The sequence below is a fragment of the Colossoma macropomum genome, unplaced genomic scaffold (genome assembly GCF_904425465.1).
Source record: "Colossoma macropomum unplaced genomic scaffold, Colossoma_macropomum, whole genome shotgun sequence".
Taxonomy (NCBI): Eukaryota; Metazoa; Chordata; class Actinopteri; order Characiformes; family Serrasalmidae; genus Colossoma; species Colossoma macropomum.
The window spans coordinates 35,898,708-35,914,418 of NW_023494786.1; the positions used below are offsets into that span (position 1 = coordinate 35,898,708).

The 15,711-nt window shown below is 40.3% G+C and overlaps 1 protein-coding gene across 1 annotated transcript; it reads right to left on the minus strand.

Moving 5' to 3' along the window:
- Positions 1-6,382: 6,382 nt before the first annotated feature.
- Positions 6,383-14,555, minus strand: LOC118797182 (growth hormone secretagogue receptor type 1-like). Its single transcript, XM_036556442.1, has 2 exons — positions 13,718-14,555; positions 6,383-6,687 (listed from the first exon to the last, which is right to left on the minus strand). The coding sequence occupies exons 1-2, from the start codon at positions 14,553-14,555 to the stop codon at positions 6,383-6,385; spliced, it is 1,143 nt and encodes a 380-aa protein (XP_036412335.1).
- Between the last annotated feature and the right edge of the window lie 1,156 nt (positions 14,556-15,711).

Below are 15,711 nucleotides of genomic sequence, written 5' to 3' on the forward strand. Positions count from 1 at the left end.
TGACTTGAACACCTGTGACTCTGACTTTGACTCAGACTTCAGCCTTAAGACCCGGATAGGTGGAGAGTCAGACTGCAGACGCAGCTCTACACAGTCGATCACTTTTCATGTAAATAGATTCCTTTCCTGCTGTAAACTCAATAAACAGCACCGTCGTCAGTCTGTCACTGTGTTTATACGCGGTTTCTTTTATTTCAGAAGACGAGTGAAGCGTTAGAGCTCAAGCTTTCGCCTCCATAAGCTGGAAACAAGTGAAGCGACAACAGCATCAACACACCCTCAATCAGCACCTACACTCTTACTGGAGAAACTCACCAGGCGAACTGACCTGGCTCGGGACTTGAATCGAGACTCGACTATCTTGACTCGGGACTTGAGTGTCAAGACCTGAGACTTACTTTGTTACTTGCAATTTAGTGACTTGGTCCCACCGCTGCAGAAGCCTGGCTTAACGTTAATGTACACACTGGCTAATTAACTAGCTAACCAAGCTAACTAGCCGTCAATCCAGTTCTTTACTGTTGTTCAAAAATATGTGTCCATTCGCTGTAACTATGATAGCAGGCTTAGTCTCAGCGTGGTGCATTTCGGTGTGGGGGGTCGTGGTTTTTGGGGGTTGTGTTAGTAAGTAAGTAAGTAAATTTTATTTATATAGCACATTTAAAACCAGAGTGCTTTACAATAAAACAAAAAGGATTCCCACCTTCCGAACACCACTACCACACATTCACACAACAGGGTACAGACCTCAGTCCACAGTTCAACGACTGCTGAATGCTAATCGATCAAAATGTGTTTTAAGCTTTGTTTTAAAATCAGTCACAGCTGAAGCCTGATGTCACTTGGAAGGCCATTCCAAAGTCCTGGTGCAGCGACAGCGACAGCACGATCCCCTTCATGTTTAAGACGAGACCGAGGAACAGTTCAGAGTGATTGAGACGCAGACCTTAAAGATCTTGAGGGCACATATATACAAAGCATGTCCTCAACATACGCAGGTGCCTTTAAAAACCATCAATGGCATTTTATATTGGATTCTGAATTGCACTGGTAGCCACTGTAAGGACGTTAAAACTAGAGTAATGTGCTCTCTTTTCTTCATACCAGTTAACATTCTGGCTGCAGTTGGGGTCACTGTGGTTGCAGTGGGCTTCACTGAATGTCTATACTGGAACAACAAGTCAAAATTAGGGAGAAATTGCTACATTTAATTTTTGGCCAAACTATCAGTTTAATGACGCTTATTAGCACTTAGCTTCTTCGGTGCTGTCCAGTTCATTATCATTCACACCTTTCTAATTAAATCTGCTTTAGCTGTATTAACTCTGGCTGTGACGTTGTCCATTGCAAAGTTTTGCTGTTTCCCATAATGACAGTACTGAGCCTTATTCTGTGCTGCTTTTCCTGTTGGATTTGTTTCTGCTTCACTTTTCAAGACAAAGCCAAACTTACAGCTTCCAGAATTTGATTTATTAAGCCGAATGCATCTAGTTAAATCAGTTTAACTAGACTCACTCAGCAGCCAGACATTTTCAATGTGCAAAAATCACAGAAATGCATGATTATACCACATATCTATGTACAACTTTTAATTTATATACATGATTATGTACAGAATTTCAGACAAGTAGCTCCGTATTTACATTCACCAACACTGTCTGGCTCTTTACACATTCAACACAAACATCTGCAGTGATTTCACTGGTCTTACGAAGCACAAATGAGAACGGTTTCAAGGACACAGACTTAAGTGCGTATACTTTTCTTGCCACACAACAACTGGACTGTAAGCGGGAGCTGCTTTGCCATGCGTAGGCCAAGGCTTCGACTTCTGTTTATTAATGATAGAACATATACAGCCTTGTGCTCCTTCTGCTGATGTTATGCAGGCGTATCAGGAGCCCTGAGCATCTATTTTACACACACATACAAATTACTGACACATAAACTCACTCACCCACACAGGAGACGGCATTTCTTCAGGAGGACAAATACCTGGATCAACAGTTCTGTTCAGGCACAGACCAGACAGACTCCGGGGGGCTTTGAGTCCACGCCCTTCTAACCTCAGACCCTTTCGGTCGGATGGATCATGGTCTCCTGAGGACCCTCCACAACAAATAACCCAAATTAGTCCTAATAATGTGTCATATCGTATCTACATCGTACGAATTTGTGCTTTTTTTCAGATTTGAAGACTTTCATGTAAGATTTGAAACATTGTTTCTCCTCAATTTTGTTTCAAGCCACCTCATTTGAGCTGATGATAATATAAAACTTGAGAGGCCTGAGAACAGTTCATATTTCTTCATTTATTTAGTCATTTGTTTATTAACTCCTGTTCATTCATTCATTTTATTTATGTATCTGCTGTCCAGTATATTCAAGCCTAGTGGTCTTTGGCCCCCCAGAGCTCCTGGCAGTCAGAGGTAAAGGGCAGGAATCCATCCCTTCATATACTCACTGTCCACTTTATTAGGTCCACCTAGCTTGTTCTTACACTCATTGTCCATTTTATCTACTTGCCATATAGGAGCATTTTGTAATGCTACAATTACTTTTGTAGTCCATCTGTTTCTGGTGGTCTGAACAGGAATTATTTGAGTGTTTACCAGTTTTGGGTTTTTTTGCCTATTAAAGTAGCCAGTGAGTTTTATCCATAATGTGGTTATTTTGAACAACAACAAAACATAATGTCACCACTAGGGGGCACTGAGAACTAGCTAAATCTTACTGTTTCATACCAAACCAGATCTCGAACAAAGCTTTTCTCAGCAAAGTGGACAAAGTGGACTTAATGACAGTGACAACTCACAAATGTCTAGTAGTTAGGCAGTGTAGCGGTTGCCGTTCCGATTCCTGGAACAGTATTAATTTCTACCATGCATCAGTGAGCACTTCCTAATCCTCTCTGAACCGGAGGAAAATTCACCTGTCAGTTTTTGCACTTCAGATCATTAAATTGGGAACCTCAATTTGTTGAAAACATGGAAACACCAAGTTTAGTAGAAATCAAGCATTTAAACACAAAGAAGAATTTAATAATTTGCATGTGTTTAGCTAACATTAGTGAATCTGTTAAAAAACATACTGAAGGTGGCTAAAGCTCTGTAGCTCTTTTCAGTTCCCAGAAATTGAACAAACCCTTTGAAATTTTGCAGCCAATTGTTCAAATTATGAAAACTTCACAGTCTTTGCCAACGTTAGCCAAAAGTTAACTCCCTAATAGGTAGGCAATAGTAATGTTAGTCCAGGCTCATCATTACAGCAAATCAATTCAGGTCGTGAATCTATACTAGCAAATCTATCCAGGAGGATCATGATGGTCCAGAATCTACATTAGCAAATCTATCCAGGAGGATCATGATGGTCCAGAATCTACATTGGCAAATCTATTCTAGAGGAACATGATGGCCCAGAATCTACATTGGCAAATCTATCCAGGAGAAACATGATGATACAGAATCTACATTAGCAAATCTATCCTAGAAGAACATGATGGTCCAGAATCTACATTAGCAAATCTATCCTATAAGAACATGATGGTCCAGAATCCACATTAGCAAATCTATCCTAGAAGAACATGATGGTCCAGAATCTACATTAGCAAATTTATCCAGGAGGTACATGATGGTCCAGAATCCACATTAGCAAATCTATCCTAGAAGAACATGATGGTCCAGAATCCACATTAGCAAATCTGTCCTAGAAGAACATGATGGTCCAGAATCTACATTAGCAAATCTATCCTAGAAGAACATGATGGTCCAGAATCTACATTAGCAAATCTATCCTAGAAGAACATGATGGTCCAGAATCCACATTAGCAAATCTATCCTAGAAGAACATGATGGTCCAGAATCCACATTAGCAAATCTATCCTAGAAGAACATGATGGTCCAGAATCCACATTAGCAAGTCTATCCAGGATGAACACGATGGTCCAGAATCTACATTAGCAAATCTATCCAGGAGGTACATGATGATACAGAATCCACATTAGCAAATCTATCCTAGAAGAACATGATGGTCCAGAATCTACATTAGCAAATCTATCCAGGAGAAACATGATGGTCCAGAATCTACATTAGCAAATCTATCCAGGAGAAACATGATGGTCCAGAATCTACATTAGCAAGTCTATCCAGGATGAACACGATGGTCCAGAATCTACATTAGCAAGTCTATCCAGGAGGACCATCATGGTCCATGTCTGCAGATCACTTTGGGAGAGGGATCTACTTCTGGAGTACTGCCTAACTACAGGTGAGCTAGAACACTGATTACATCAGCTGGCATCAATTAAAGGGTCATTGATCCAGGAACATATCCTACGTGAAGAAATCAAGTTCTCCCACACACACATGCTGGGCTAATCGTTGCTAAGAGGTGACAACATGTTATATTTGAGGCACACAGTTAGCATGAAGCACAGCACCTTCGCTTCTCCTCATCAGGAGCGAGAGGATGCTGCTGTATCTACAGTGCTCGTTTTGTCCTCCAGATTTTTATGAAATTTAAGGCAACGGATGTTCTTTCATTCGCTCTACCTCATTTCGTTTACCAGACAGATTTATCTACAGTTGACATTTGTGAAACTTCAAGGCATCACTTGATGTCATCTGTACACGGTCGGTAATGAAATGCAGTGCTCCTCTTCCGTCCTCCCTGATCTTCTGAGTTTGATGGTTTGATGTTTGTTGCTTCCTCTTTGACCAGAGGCCGCCGTCCAGTGTTCATTATATGATGCGTCTGAAACTCGTCTTTAATCTGATGAGATTGTAGCAGAACAGTTTTTGTCTCCAACCACCGGTGCATCCACAGTGTAGAGGGTTAGTGTTGTGCTCGCTACGTTTCTATGGATTTTACAGAAGGTGAAATGAGACCAGGGACACGGGAAGCGTGGTCGTTCTGGGTGTTGCCCTTTCTACAGTCAGGATTCTTTCGTTGAAGCTACTAAAAATAAAAAAGAACAGATTTTTAAAAGTATTTTTAATTTACTATTGATCTGTGTGCTTGTTTCAAAATCTGCATTAGTCTATTAAATTTGACATTGTCATTTGGTTTACATTCCACCAGTTTGGTTCCCAATGACACTGACCATTAGTCTCAGCTTCAAAGAGAAAGAGAACCCTGTTGAAAAAAAACCCTTAGAACCAACAGAATTGAAACCTGATAGTTTTGCTTTAATGGGAATTTGCTGAATGGTTACCATTAAGGACCACTAGTTTCCTGTATGACACCTTTAGATCCCATTTTGGAAACTATCAGTTGCATCTGGAATGAGTTCCAGAATACCTATTAAACCATTAGAGTCTTTTACACTGTGATATTGACCCATGAGGAAAACATAAAACACCGTTACTGACTACTGAACACCATCAGGAACCAGCAGGAACTTTTACTGGTCTCTCTGATTTTTTTTCAGAGAGAGGATAGGTAGCTGATTAGGAACTGCAGAATCACCAAGCTAAAGTTGGCGCTACTACAGCTATTCCTGAAGAGAGAAAGCAGTGTAATCATCTAGATCTAGATCAGCTGGCTAATGTTAGCTGTACAAGAGCTATTCCTCACGAGAGAGAGCCCATTAGGAAACCATCAAATGCATTTAGAATCAGCCATTGGTCACTTGTTGAACCATTAGGATCCTTTACATTAAAAAACCCCATTAAAAATGTCAAATCTATCAGGAACCAACAGAAACACTTCATTGTTTCTACGGGCTTTTCCAGCAGGGATGTAAGCCCTACAACAGCTATTGTTAATGAGAGGAATCCTCAGATCAGCTGGCTAACCTAGCCTCACGCCTGCTATTCCTAACAAGAGACAGCATAGCAATCCGTGCCCCCAGACCAGCTAGCTAACATTAGCTCTTCAACAGCTTTTCCAAGCAAGAGAAACCAGGTGATTCTCCAGATCTGCTGGCTAACATTAGCCATTAGCTCTTTGTCAGTTATTCCTAGCAAGAAAGAGCAAGTGATTCTCCAGACCTGCTGGCTAACATTCGCTGTACAATAATAAGGTATTAAGCTATTCTTAGCAAGGGAATTCTTAGCAAACTGAGAGCAATAGCTGATGTTAGCACACCGGCTATTCCTGGTGAGAAAGCAAAGTGATTCTTTGGCTAATTTAGCTAAATTTGGCCCTAATCCTTCTCACTTCCAGAACAGCTAGCTAACGTTAGCCCTACATCCCAGCTATTTCTACTGACAGAGCGCGGAGTGATTCTCCAGATCAGCTGGCTAACTTACCGCTATTACAGCAGTTCCTGACTGAGACTTTCCAACCAAAGGGTTCTGATTTTATCTGGTGTAGTTTTTAGCTATAAATGCCTTCCCGCATCCCTGAATGAGAAGCATGAGAGTGTTTGTGTGTCCAGCGGTCACAGGCTGACGGTGGATTCATTGAGTCCAGGGCAGCTTTCGGCCTTCGTGACGGATGCGCTCCTGCGCCGGCGGCCGTGAATTCCAAAGAGGCGACACACGGCGGCCCTGTACTTCTCCGACATGATGTTGTAGAGGATGGGGTTGATGGCGGCACTGAGATAAAAGAGCACGAAGGAGATGAGGCTGCAGTACTGGCTGATCAGAGACATGATGGGGGAACCCGCGGCTGAGGAGGCGGAGATCAGGAAGCGGACCACGTGGAAGGGAAGCCAGCAGAGCACGAAGGCCAACACCACCACAGCTACGGAGGGGAGAGAAAACAGAAACGTGATGACTGACGAAACTCCAAACCATTGAACATGCTTCCCAATTTAACACGTGAAACATACGAAACATGCATGAATGAGATGGAAATGAAGACCAGGGTGACATTGAGTATGCAGGATTACATCACGTATTAAGCCTCAGTCACACTAGATATTTGCAGCTTGTGTTGCTTTGTGAAATGGGCGTGGCTGAGGCTGGACTGACAAATTACCGTGGACTGTGTTGGTTCAGTTAGTGAGCTAGCTAACTTTCCAACCCTAAACAGTTATGACATTAAAGCGAGGAAATAAGTTATACACTCGTGAGGGACTCGATTCTTGGATCTGAGAATCAAATATGTACATTTCTTTGTCTTTAAAAACCCCAAAAATATTTGAGGAAAACCTTCAGCTTAACAGCTCAGTCAAACTAGAATCTGCCAGCGAATCTTTGCCAGAGGAACTACATTCATTTCAGTGGAATGATGAGTGATTTCACTCTTAAACTTGCGCGGGAATTTTACATCAAGTTCAACTTGGTGAACTTTGACATGTTTATTTGTGTCTTCAGCCAACAGCGCTGCAACTAATGAGTAGTAATGAAGTATAGTCAACTAGAGTGGGTAGAGTCAGTGGGGTGCTGTGTGCAGTTGTTGTTAGCCAACAAGCTAACAGTGCAGTTAGCTGGGTAACTAGTCTAAAACAAACTGCAAAACCATAAAAGTAAATATAATAATACTGTCTCCCAGCTGACTGCCTGCCAGTCTCCCTTTATGTGTTTATTTATGGTCAGAGGGAAATAAATGTTCAAAGTTTGTGTTTAGACAAAGCTAAAATTAGCATTTCCTTAATCTTGCAGGTTTAGTGCTGTTAAATGAAGCTCCACCCCTTCAAAGGCCAACACAGCGTAATGCTGCCGGATGTTGGAAATATCATATATACGAGATGAACGTACATGAACTCCACCACAATGCCATATTCACTATAGGGAAACTCTACTTTTCCCAATCAGTGACAGTTACTGACCGTTGGATTGTAAACTGGTTGTATTTTAGTTATTCAGCAGCCACACACAAACACTGCAGTCTAAAATCATCCATACGCGGAAATATAAATATAACCTTGTTATGTGATGTGTGTAACTGGATAAAAGCTTTATTCGTTTTGCAAGCATCCTCTGCTCCTCTGATTTCATTGCAGTAATGCAAAACAAACAGACTCTTTCTTTTCTTTTTGAGAGAAAAACAAAAACATTATTTCCAATGCGTCTGTTTTGTTTCTGACCAAAACCACTTAAACAAGTCAAGCCGTACTTATGACCTCAGGAGTCACGAAGGCTACGTTCACATTACAAGCCTTGTTGCTCAAGTCTGATTTCTTGCTCAAATCCGATCTCTCTGACAGGATGGTTCACGCTCGTTTAGGTAAGTGATTCAAATCTGTCATTAATGTGACGAACCGGCGTCCTGAAATGACCCTCGTGAGCTCATCCTACTCAGTAACGTCACGTGAATGAATCACGTTCATCATCAGCACAAACTAACGAGCAGAACGAGCTTCGCTGAGAAGATCATTAACTCTGATCAGCTCTCAGCTTCATTATTAGAGCGAGACGAAGGAGAAAAAGGTGAGATGAGCTGCTTTTCCACCGTTTACAGGCTTTAACTTCTGTTCGGTGCTGCTGCCATGGTAACGCTGAATGATGGCGCAGTGGAAAAAAAGCAGATGAGTTCTGATCTGAGCGTCACAATAAGGTCACATGACCACAAATCGGATACGTATCCGATCTAGGACCACATATGAAAGTGGCTCAGGTCGGATTTGAAAAGATCAGATGTGTGTCCATACAGCTCTGAGTCACATTAGGGCAAAAAATCTGATTAGTGCCACTTCAACCTGGAAATAGCCGAATTCACTTGTCAAAGTTCAACAAAGTTGAACTCAATGTGAAATTTGCAGTAACTTTTTTTTGCGAAATCACATGATGTAGTAATTTCCACTGAAATGAAGGTAATTTCTCTTGTGAAAATTCGCTGGCAAGCGCTCGTGTCTCGTGAGTCTTTAAACTGAAGGTTTCTGTCAAAAAACTTTTGGGGTTTATGAGGCAAGAAAACATTTTAGCACTTACAATTCCAAGTGACGTGAGCTGATTCCAAGAGTCGATTCCCAAAATAATGTTCTTGATTCTATATTTCAAGAATGAAGACTTTTCCAATTTGCAGTATGCAGAAACTCTACGGTGATCTGTCAGGCAGGTGTAAGTGTGCACACAAGCCAGAGTGGAAATTCAGGTAAGATTGACGCAGTAATTTAACTGCAGGAGATCTCAGGATGGCTGCTGTCAGTGGAACTGGGTGGTGTTCTGAGTGATCACCAGGAGCCGTATTACAGAAACACTTTAACTCTGAAATCTGATCTGTTTGGTCTCCTTGACGACTGAATTCAGGACAGTAGCTATAACAGAATAACAGGTCCTAACTTCATAATCTCATCATGAACTCCAGATAAGAAAACAGCATCACACAAACATCCTAACTAGACTAAACCTCCTAAATCCTGTCCTAACTTTAGGATGAACCCCAACAGGGTCCTCACTTCTGTTTAAGGTCCGTTTCTATGGTTTTTAGGCAGCTGAGTCAGCAGCAGAGTTCACTACCAGCATAATGAGCTCCATTTATCTCTACTGTAAAACGCTGCTTTCACTGTGAGATGATTTTCTTTTCTAACTCTGCGTTTTAAAGATCTCAGACGCTGCAGACTCGATCTCCACCACCCCTCTGATCACCTTCGTGTGTTAATGTTGATGATGAAATATTACAGTGATGGTGGTGAATAATGAGGAGACGGAGCTGAACGTGCGTCTGATTATTAGGAGGAGTAACATTAGCGCGCTCGGCTAAAGCGTTTGGGAAATGGAGACTGAAACTGGGGAGCGGCGGTGGTCTGATAAACAGCAGGGGGCGCTCTCACAGTATTCACAACCTACAATTTATCACACTTTAGTTTTGACCCTTTTACATCAGTAACGGCAGCTGTAACTCATTTTAACGTTATTTTGATTACGCGTTTATGTTTTAGCTGTGTGTATATTGTCGGTTGCTAGGCAACAGACGTGACAGTTGATTATCGATCTCGATCGAGCAGGTTGCGATTTCCTAACTGGAGATAAGACGCTGTAAGATCAGATAAGGTTTGTAAATTAAGATCAGATTTGCTTCTGTAATACAAATTTGTGAAAAATCATATCTTGACCTGTCAGATCTTGTCAGTGTCTGTAATACAACCCCTGGTAGACTGACGACCTTCAGCTTGACCCTGTCATCTTTTGATCATCGCTGTTTATCAAATCTCTCTCAGACTGACAGATTTTATCCAATGAAACGAAAGTTATTAGGCTAACTAGCAAATTCCAGTTTATCAGCGTGGATCATTTCCGTCAAACCACTGGAAAACATTTTCATATCTAAATCTTCACCCTGGACGTCACCGACAAAAGCGGTGGACGGAAACTGATCTATACGCAAAACAGTAAAGTGAGCGATGCAGCACTGTTTCAACCAATAGCTAAGGAAATGGCCCAGAGTGCCGACCTGGAGCTCACTGGTCAGCAGAATATCTCACAGGGAAGTTTCACTGGAAAAAAACCGCATCCCTCACTTAAAGGTGCTCTAGAGACAGTGTGGAGTTTTGACATAACGGCCAGTCTGACAGGGTTGAACTGAACACCAGGTGACCGCTCGTATCCCGCTCCGCTGATAACAGGGTGTGTTACTATATCTAATGGGATCTATTAGACCAGGAATATTCCCCATTCAAACACACAGCCTCTATTTCACACGTCATTGCATTCTAAAAAGTGTGACAACACGATTCATAATGCTGCAGACATCAGCTCAGCTTTCTCCTACTGACCTTGATGGAGAATAGAACAGAATAGAATAGAATAGAATAGAATAGAACAGAACAGAACAGAGAGACAATTTAGATGTTTTTGATCTTTTGGAATCATTTTTACATTGTTTTACATATATTCACAGTGCTTCACTGACAATGACATTCAATTCAATTCAATTCAATTTTGTATATGAAATATATAATTATACAGTGTATGAAGGGAAGGTCAGTTTGGAACTTTTTGTATTCTGTTAAATTCTATAAAAATTTTCTGTTCAATTCTATACTATGCTGTTCTTTTCTGTTCAATTCTGTTCTATTTTGTATAATTCTATACTATTCTATTCTGTTCTATTCTATAATATTCAGTTCTTCTCTCTTCTGTTCTATTTTGTGGAATTCTATACTACTGTATTCTATACTATTCTATTCTATAATATTCTGTTCTTCTCTATTCTTTTCTATTTTGTGGAATTCTATACTACTGTATTCTATACTGTTCTGTTCTATTCTGTTTTTTTCTGTACTACTCTGTTCTATACTGTTCTGTTCTATTCTATACTATTTTATTCTGTTCTATTCTATAATATTCTTTTCTTCTCTATTCTGTTCTATTTTGTGGAATTCTATACTACTGTATTCTATACGATTCTATTCTGTTCTATAATATTCTGTTCTTCTCTATTCTGTTCTATTTTGTGGAATTCTATACTACTGTATTCTATACAATTCTATTCTGTTCTATAATATTCTGTTCTTCTCTATTCTGTTCTATTTTGTGGAATTCTATACTACTGTATTCTATACGATTCTATTCTGTTCTATAATATTCTGTTCTTCTCTATTCTGTTCTATTTTGTGGAATTCTATACTACTGTATTCTATACAATTTTATTCTATTCATTATTCTGTTCTTTTCTATTCTGCTATATTTTGTGGAATTCTATACTACTGTATTCTATACAATTCTATTCTGTTCTATAATATTCTGTTCTTCTCTATTCTGTTCTATTTTGTGGAATTCTATACTACTGTATTCTATATGATTCGATTCTGTTCTATAATATTCTGTTCTTCTCTATTCTGTTCTATTTTGTGGAATTCTATACTACTGTATTCTGTACAATTCTATTCTGTTCTATATTATTCTGTTCTTTTCTATTCTGCTCTATTTTGCGGAATTCTATACTACTGTATTCTATACTATACTGTTCTGTTCTATTCTATACTATTCTATTTAATTCTGTTCTATTTTGCTGTGTTCTGTACTGGTTTTGTTCTGTTCTATTATATACATTTTTCCTATTATATTTTGTTTTATTCTAGGCTGCTCTATTGTGGTAGAATCTGTTCTATTTTTTCTAGTCTATTCTATTCTGTTCTATACTATTCTATTCTGTGCTATTCTATTTAAGTCTGTTCTAAACCTCTGTTCTGTTTAATTCTTTACTACTCTATTCTGTTGTATAATTTTTTGTTCTGTTCAATTCTATATTATTCTATTCTGTACTATTATATGCTACTCCGTTCTGCTCAATTCTATACCATTCTATGCTATACTATTTTTATTTTATATTATACACTTCTGTTCTCTCTCTTCTGTTCCATTCTTTATTGTGCTATTCTACTGCTGTACAGCTGCTTTCTGTTCTGTTCTATTCTATACAGTTTATTTCTATTCTGTTTTACTCTGTTGTTTTACCCTATACTCCTCTGTTTTACTATATTCTGTTTTTTCTCTTCTATTTTATTCTATTCTCTTCTGTTCTATTCTATATGATTCTGCTCCATTCCATTGTTGTATTCTATACCACTCTATTCTGTTCTATTCTGTTTTTCTATTCTTTTTATTCTGCTCTATTCTTCTTTGTTCCATCCTAATCTGTTTTATTCTGCATTAGTATGTTCTGTTCTTCTCTGTTCTATTTTATATTAACCTGTTCTATTCGCTTCTACTTGGTTCTGTTCTGTTCTGTTTTGCTCTATATTAATGTGTTCTACTCTGTTCTATTGTAATTTTTCATTCTATATTAATCTGTTCTATTCTACTACACACTGTTGTATTCTTTTGTATTCTATTCTTTTTATTCTATTCTATACCACTCTATTCTATTCTGTTTTTCTGTTTTTTAATTCTTTATTATTTTATTATTTATTTCTATTCTTTATTATTTTTTAATGATTATTATGTTCTATTATACTCTGTTCTGTTCTATATTTTTACTTTATATCAACCTGTTCTATTCCCTTCTACTCTATTATGTTCTGTTCTATATTAATGTGTTCTGTTCTACTGTTATATTCTATTGTATACTATTCAGTTCTATTCAGTTCTATTCTATTCATTTGTATCTATTCTATTCTATTCTACTGTATTCTATTCAGTTCTATTCCATTGATTTATTGTATCTGTTCTGTTCGATTCTATTGTATTCTATTGTATTCTATTCAGTTCTATTCCATTGATTTATTGTATCTGTTCTTTTCTATTCTATTCTACTGTATTCTATTCAGTTCCATTCCATTGATTTATTGTATCTGTTCTGTTCTATTCTATTCTACTGTATTCTATTCAGTTCTATTCCATTGATTTATTGTATTTGTTCTGTTTTATTCTATTCTATTCAGTTTTATTCCATTCAGTTCTATTCTGTTCTACTGTTTTCTATTCAGTTCTATTCCATTGATTTATTGTATTGTTCTGTTCTATTATTTACATTTTGTTCTACTCTGTTCTGTTCTATACAGTTCTGTTGTGTTTTATTCTGTTCTGTTCTACAGTATCTAGGAGAACCTGTGTGGTTCTCTCCCTCGTGCATACATTTGGAACTTTACCGCGGACGTTTCATGGTAGACATGATGTGCGCTCTCGTGCGTATCGCGCGCCCATCCTCGCTCTCTCCTTCTTTTTCTTTCCCTCCTTTCATTTACCCTGCATCACCACATTGTCTCTCTCTCTCTCTCTCTCTCTCTCTCTCTCTCTCTCTCTCATTTCTCTCTTGCTCTTTCTCGATTACACAGCATCATCACACTGTCTGTCTCTCTTTCTGTCTTCCTCTCTCTCTGGGTTTGTGAGATGTGCTGCACTCTGCGTGCTTTGCGCCCTCGTGCGTAATGCTCTCTCTCTCTTACCCAGCAGCTTTATGCTCTGTCTGTGGTTCTTGTCCCTCGCGGAGCTGCGTGCGTCCGCACGCCGTCCCCGGCTCAGTTTCCTCCCGATCAGTGTGTACAGCACGCACAAGCAGAGCGCGGGAAGGGCCACGAGCGCGCCGCTCACGCACACCACGGCAGAGAGCAGCCCGGACTTCACCGCGTGCCGCGTGGCCGTGCACTCCGCCTCCGCGCGGCCCTCGCTCCAGTCCCACGTCCAGTTTCCGCTCCGGCTCTCGGTGTCGTTCTCGGCCTCGTGCCGCTCGCGCTCGTGCTCGTGCTCCACTCCGACCAGCGCGAGCACGGGGCCGGCGCTGCAGGCGCTCACGGCCCACAGCGCGAGGATGACGGCGCGCACGCGGCGGCGCGTCACGGCCACCTTGGCGCGCAGCGGGAAGCGCACGGCCAGGTAGCGGTGCACGCTGAGCGCGGCGATGCTGAGGGCCGTGCAGTGCGTGCAGCACTCGCTCACGAAGTGGAACAGCTTGCAGACGGCGCCGCCCAGCGGCCACGGCCGGTAGCGCCACACGCGCTGCAGGTCCAGCGGCATGCACGCGAACACCAGCAGGTCGGACAGCGCCATGCTGCGCAGGTACAGGTTGGTGGTGGTGCGCATGTCCCGGTAGCGGCTCACCACCACGATGGTCGTCAGGTTCCCCACCACTCCCGCCACGAACAACAGGGCGCACGCGACAGTCACGGCCACCAGCGCGGGCAGCGGGAAGAGCGTGAGCGGCGGCGGAGGCGGATGCGGGTGGTGCGGAGGGGCGCCGGAGACACCGCAGCGCGCGCAGTCCGAGCGGTTGGAGCCCGCGGGCATCGCTGCTGCTGCTGATGCTCGAGCTGCTGAACGCGAGTGTGGAGGGATGGTGCGAGGCTCGAGCTCCGGGACCCCACAGACCACGCCCCCCCCTCCCCTAACAGCACCTAGCACGTGTGGGCAGATTCAGAGGACATAATAATAATAATAATAATAATAATAATAATTATAATAATAATGATAATAAGGTCAACAAGCATGCACGATAATGCAACAATGTGACGTCTGGGCAGATAAAAGAGATGAAAGGATGTAAAACCTCAGTATGCACTAAAAGGGATGCAAAAATCACAGTAAAGCTAAAAACATGTAAGGCAGAATGCAAACAGTCACCAAAACAGTACCAAAGCATGCACACACAGAACTGGGGGGAATGTAGGAGCCAGACAGGTGGGAGGGGAAACATAGATAATAATAATAATAATAATAATAATAATAATAATAATAATCATCTATGAAAAGTTTAACACAATAAAACTTGATTGAATGAAAATGCCTGTTTTTTATTTCATATAATATTATATTTTGCTGTTGTCGTTTTGGCACATTTTGAATAAATCAGTCAGTTCATACGAAAATGTTGTTAAATATGAAATAAAACCAGGCATTTCTTTTGATTTTCATTCCTTTTACATGTTTAATGTGTTAAACTTTATATAGGTCTACTACTACATGTAACGGTCAAACCTCTTTAAGTTTGCCTAAACTACGCTCTTAAAAAAGATGGTTCTTTAAGGGTTCTTTAGTAAAAAGCAATGATTCTATATAGAACCAAGAAGGGTTGACATCGTCATTATAGTTGATCCCTTTTTGTTGCTACAAAGAACCATTTTCAAAACCATATATAACCATATATAACACATTCTACATCGATCTGAAGAACCATTTCACCATGCAGAGAACCATTTGGTAACACTTTCTATGAATGTCACCTTTGCAAGCATCTATAAACACATTTATAACATGTTATAATGTATTCATAAGGCATTATAAACATGGTTATAAATATTTATAAAAAAGAATTACACTTAATTATCCTTTATAGCCATGTTTATTATACATTATGAATAGTGTTGATAACATGTTATAATGTCAGTGCCAATTAAGTCAGTCCCAGCTTGGAGAGTTTAAAGTAAAGACAAATACAGAGTTTATT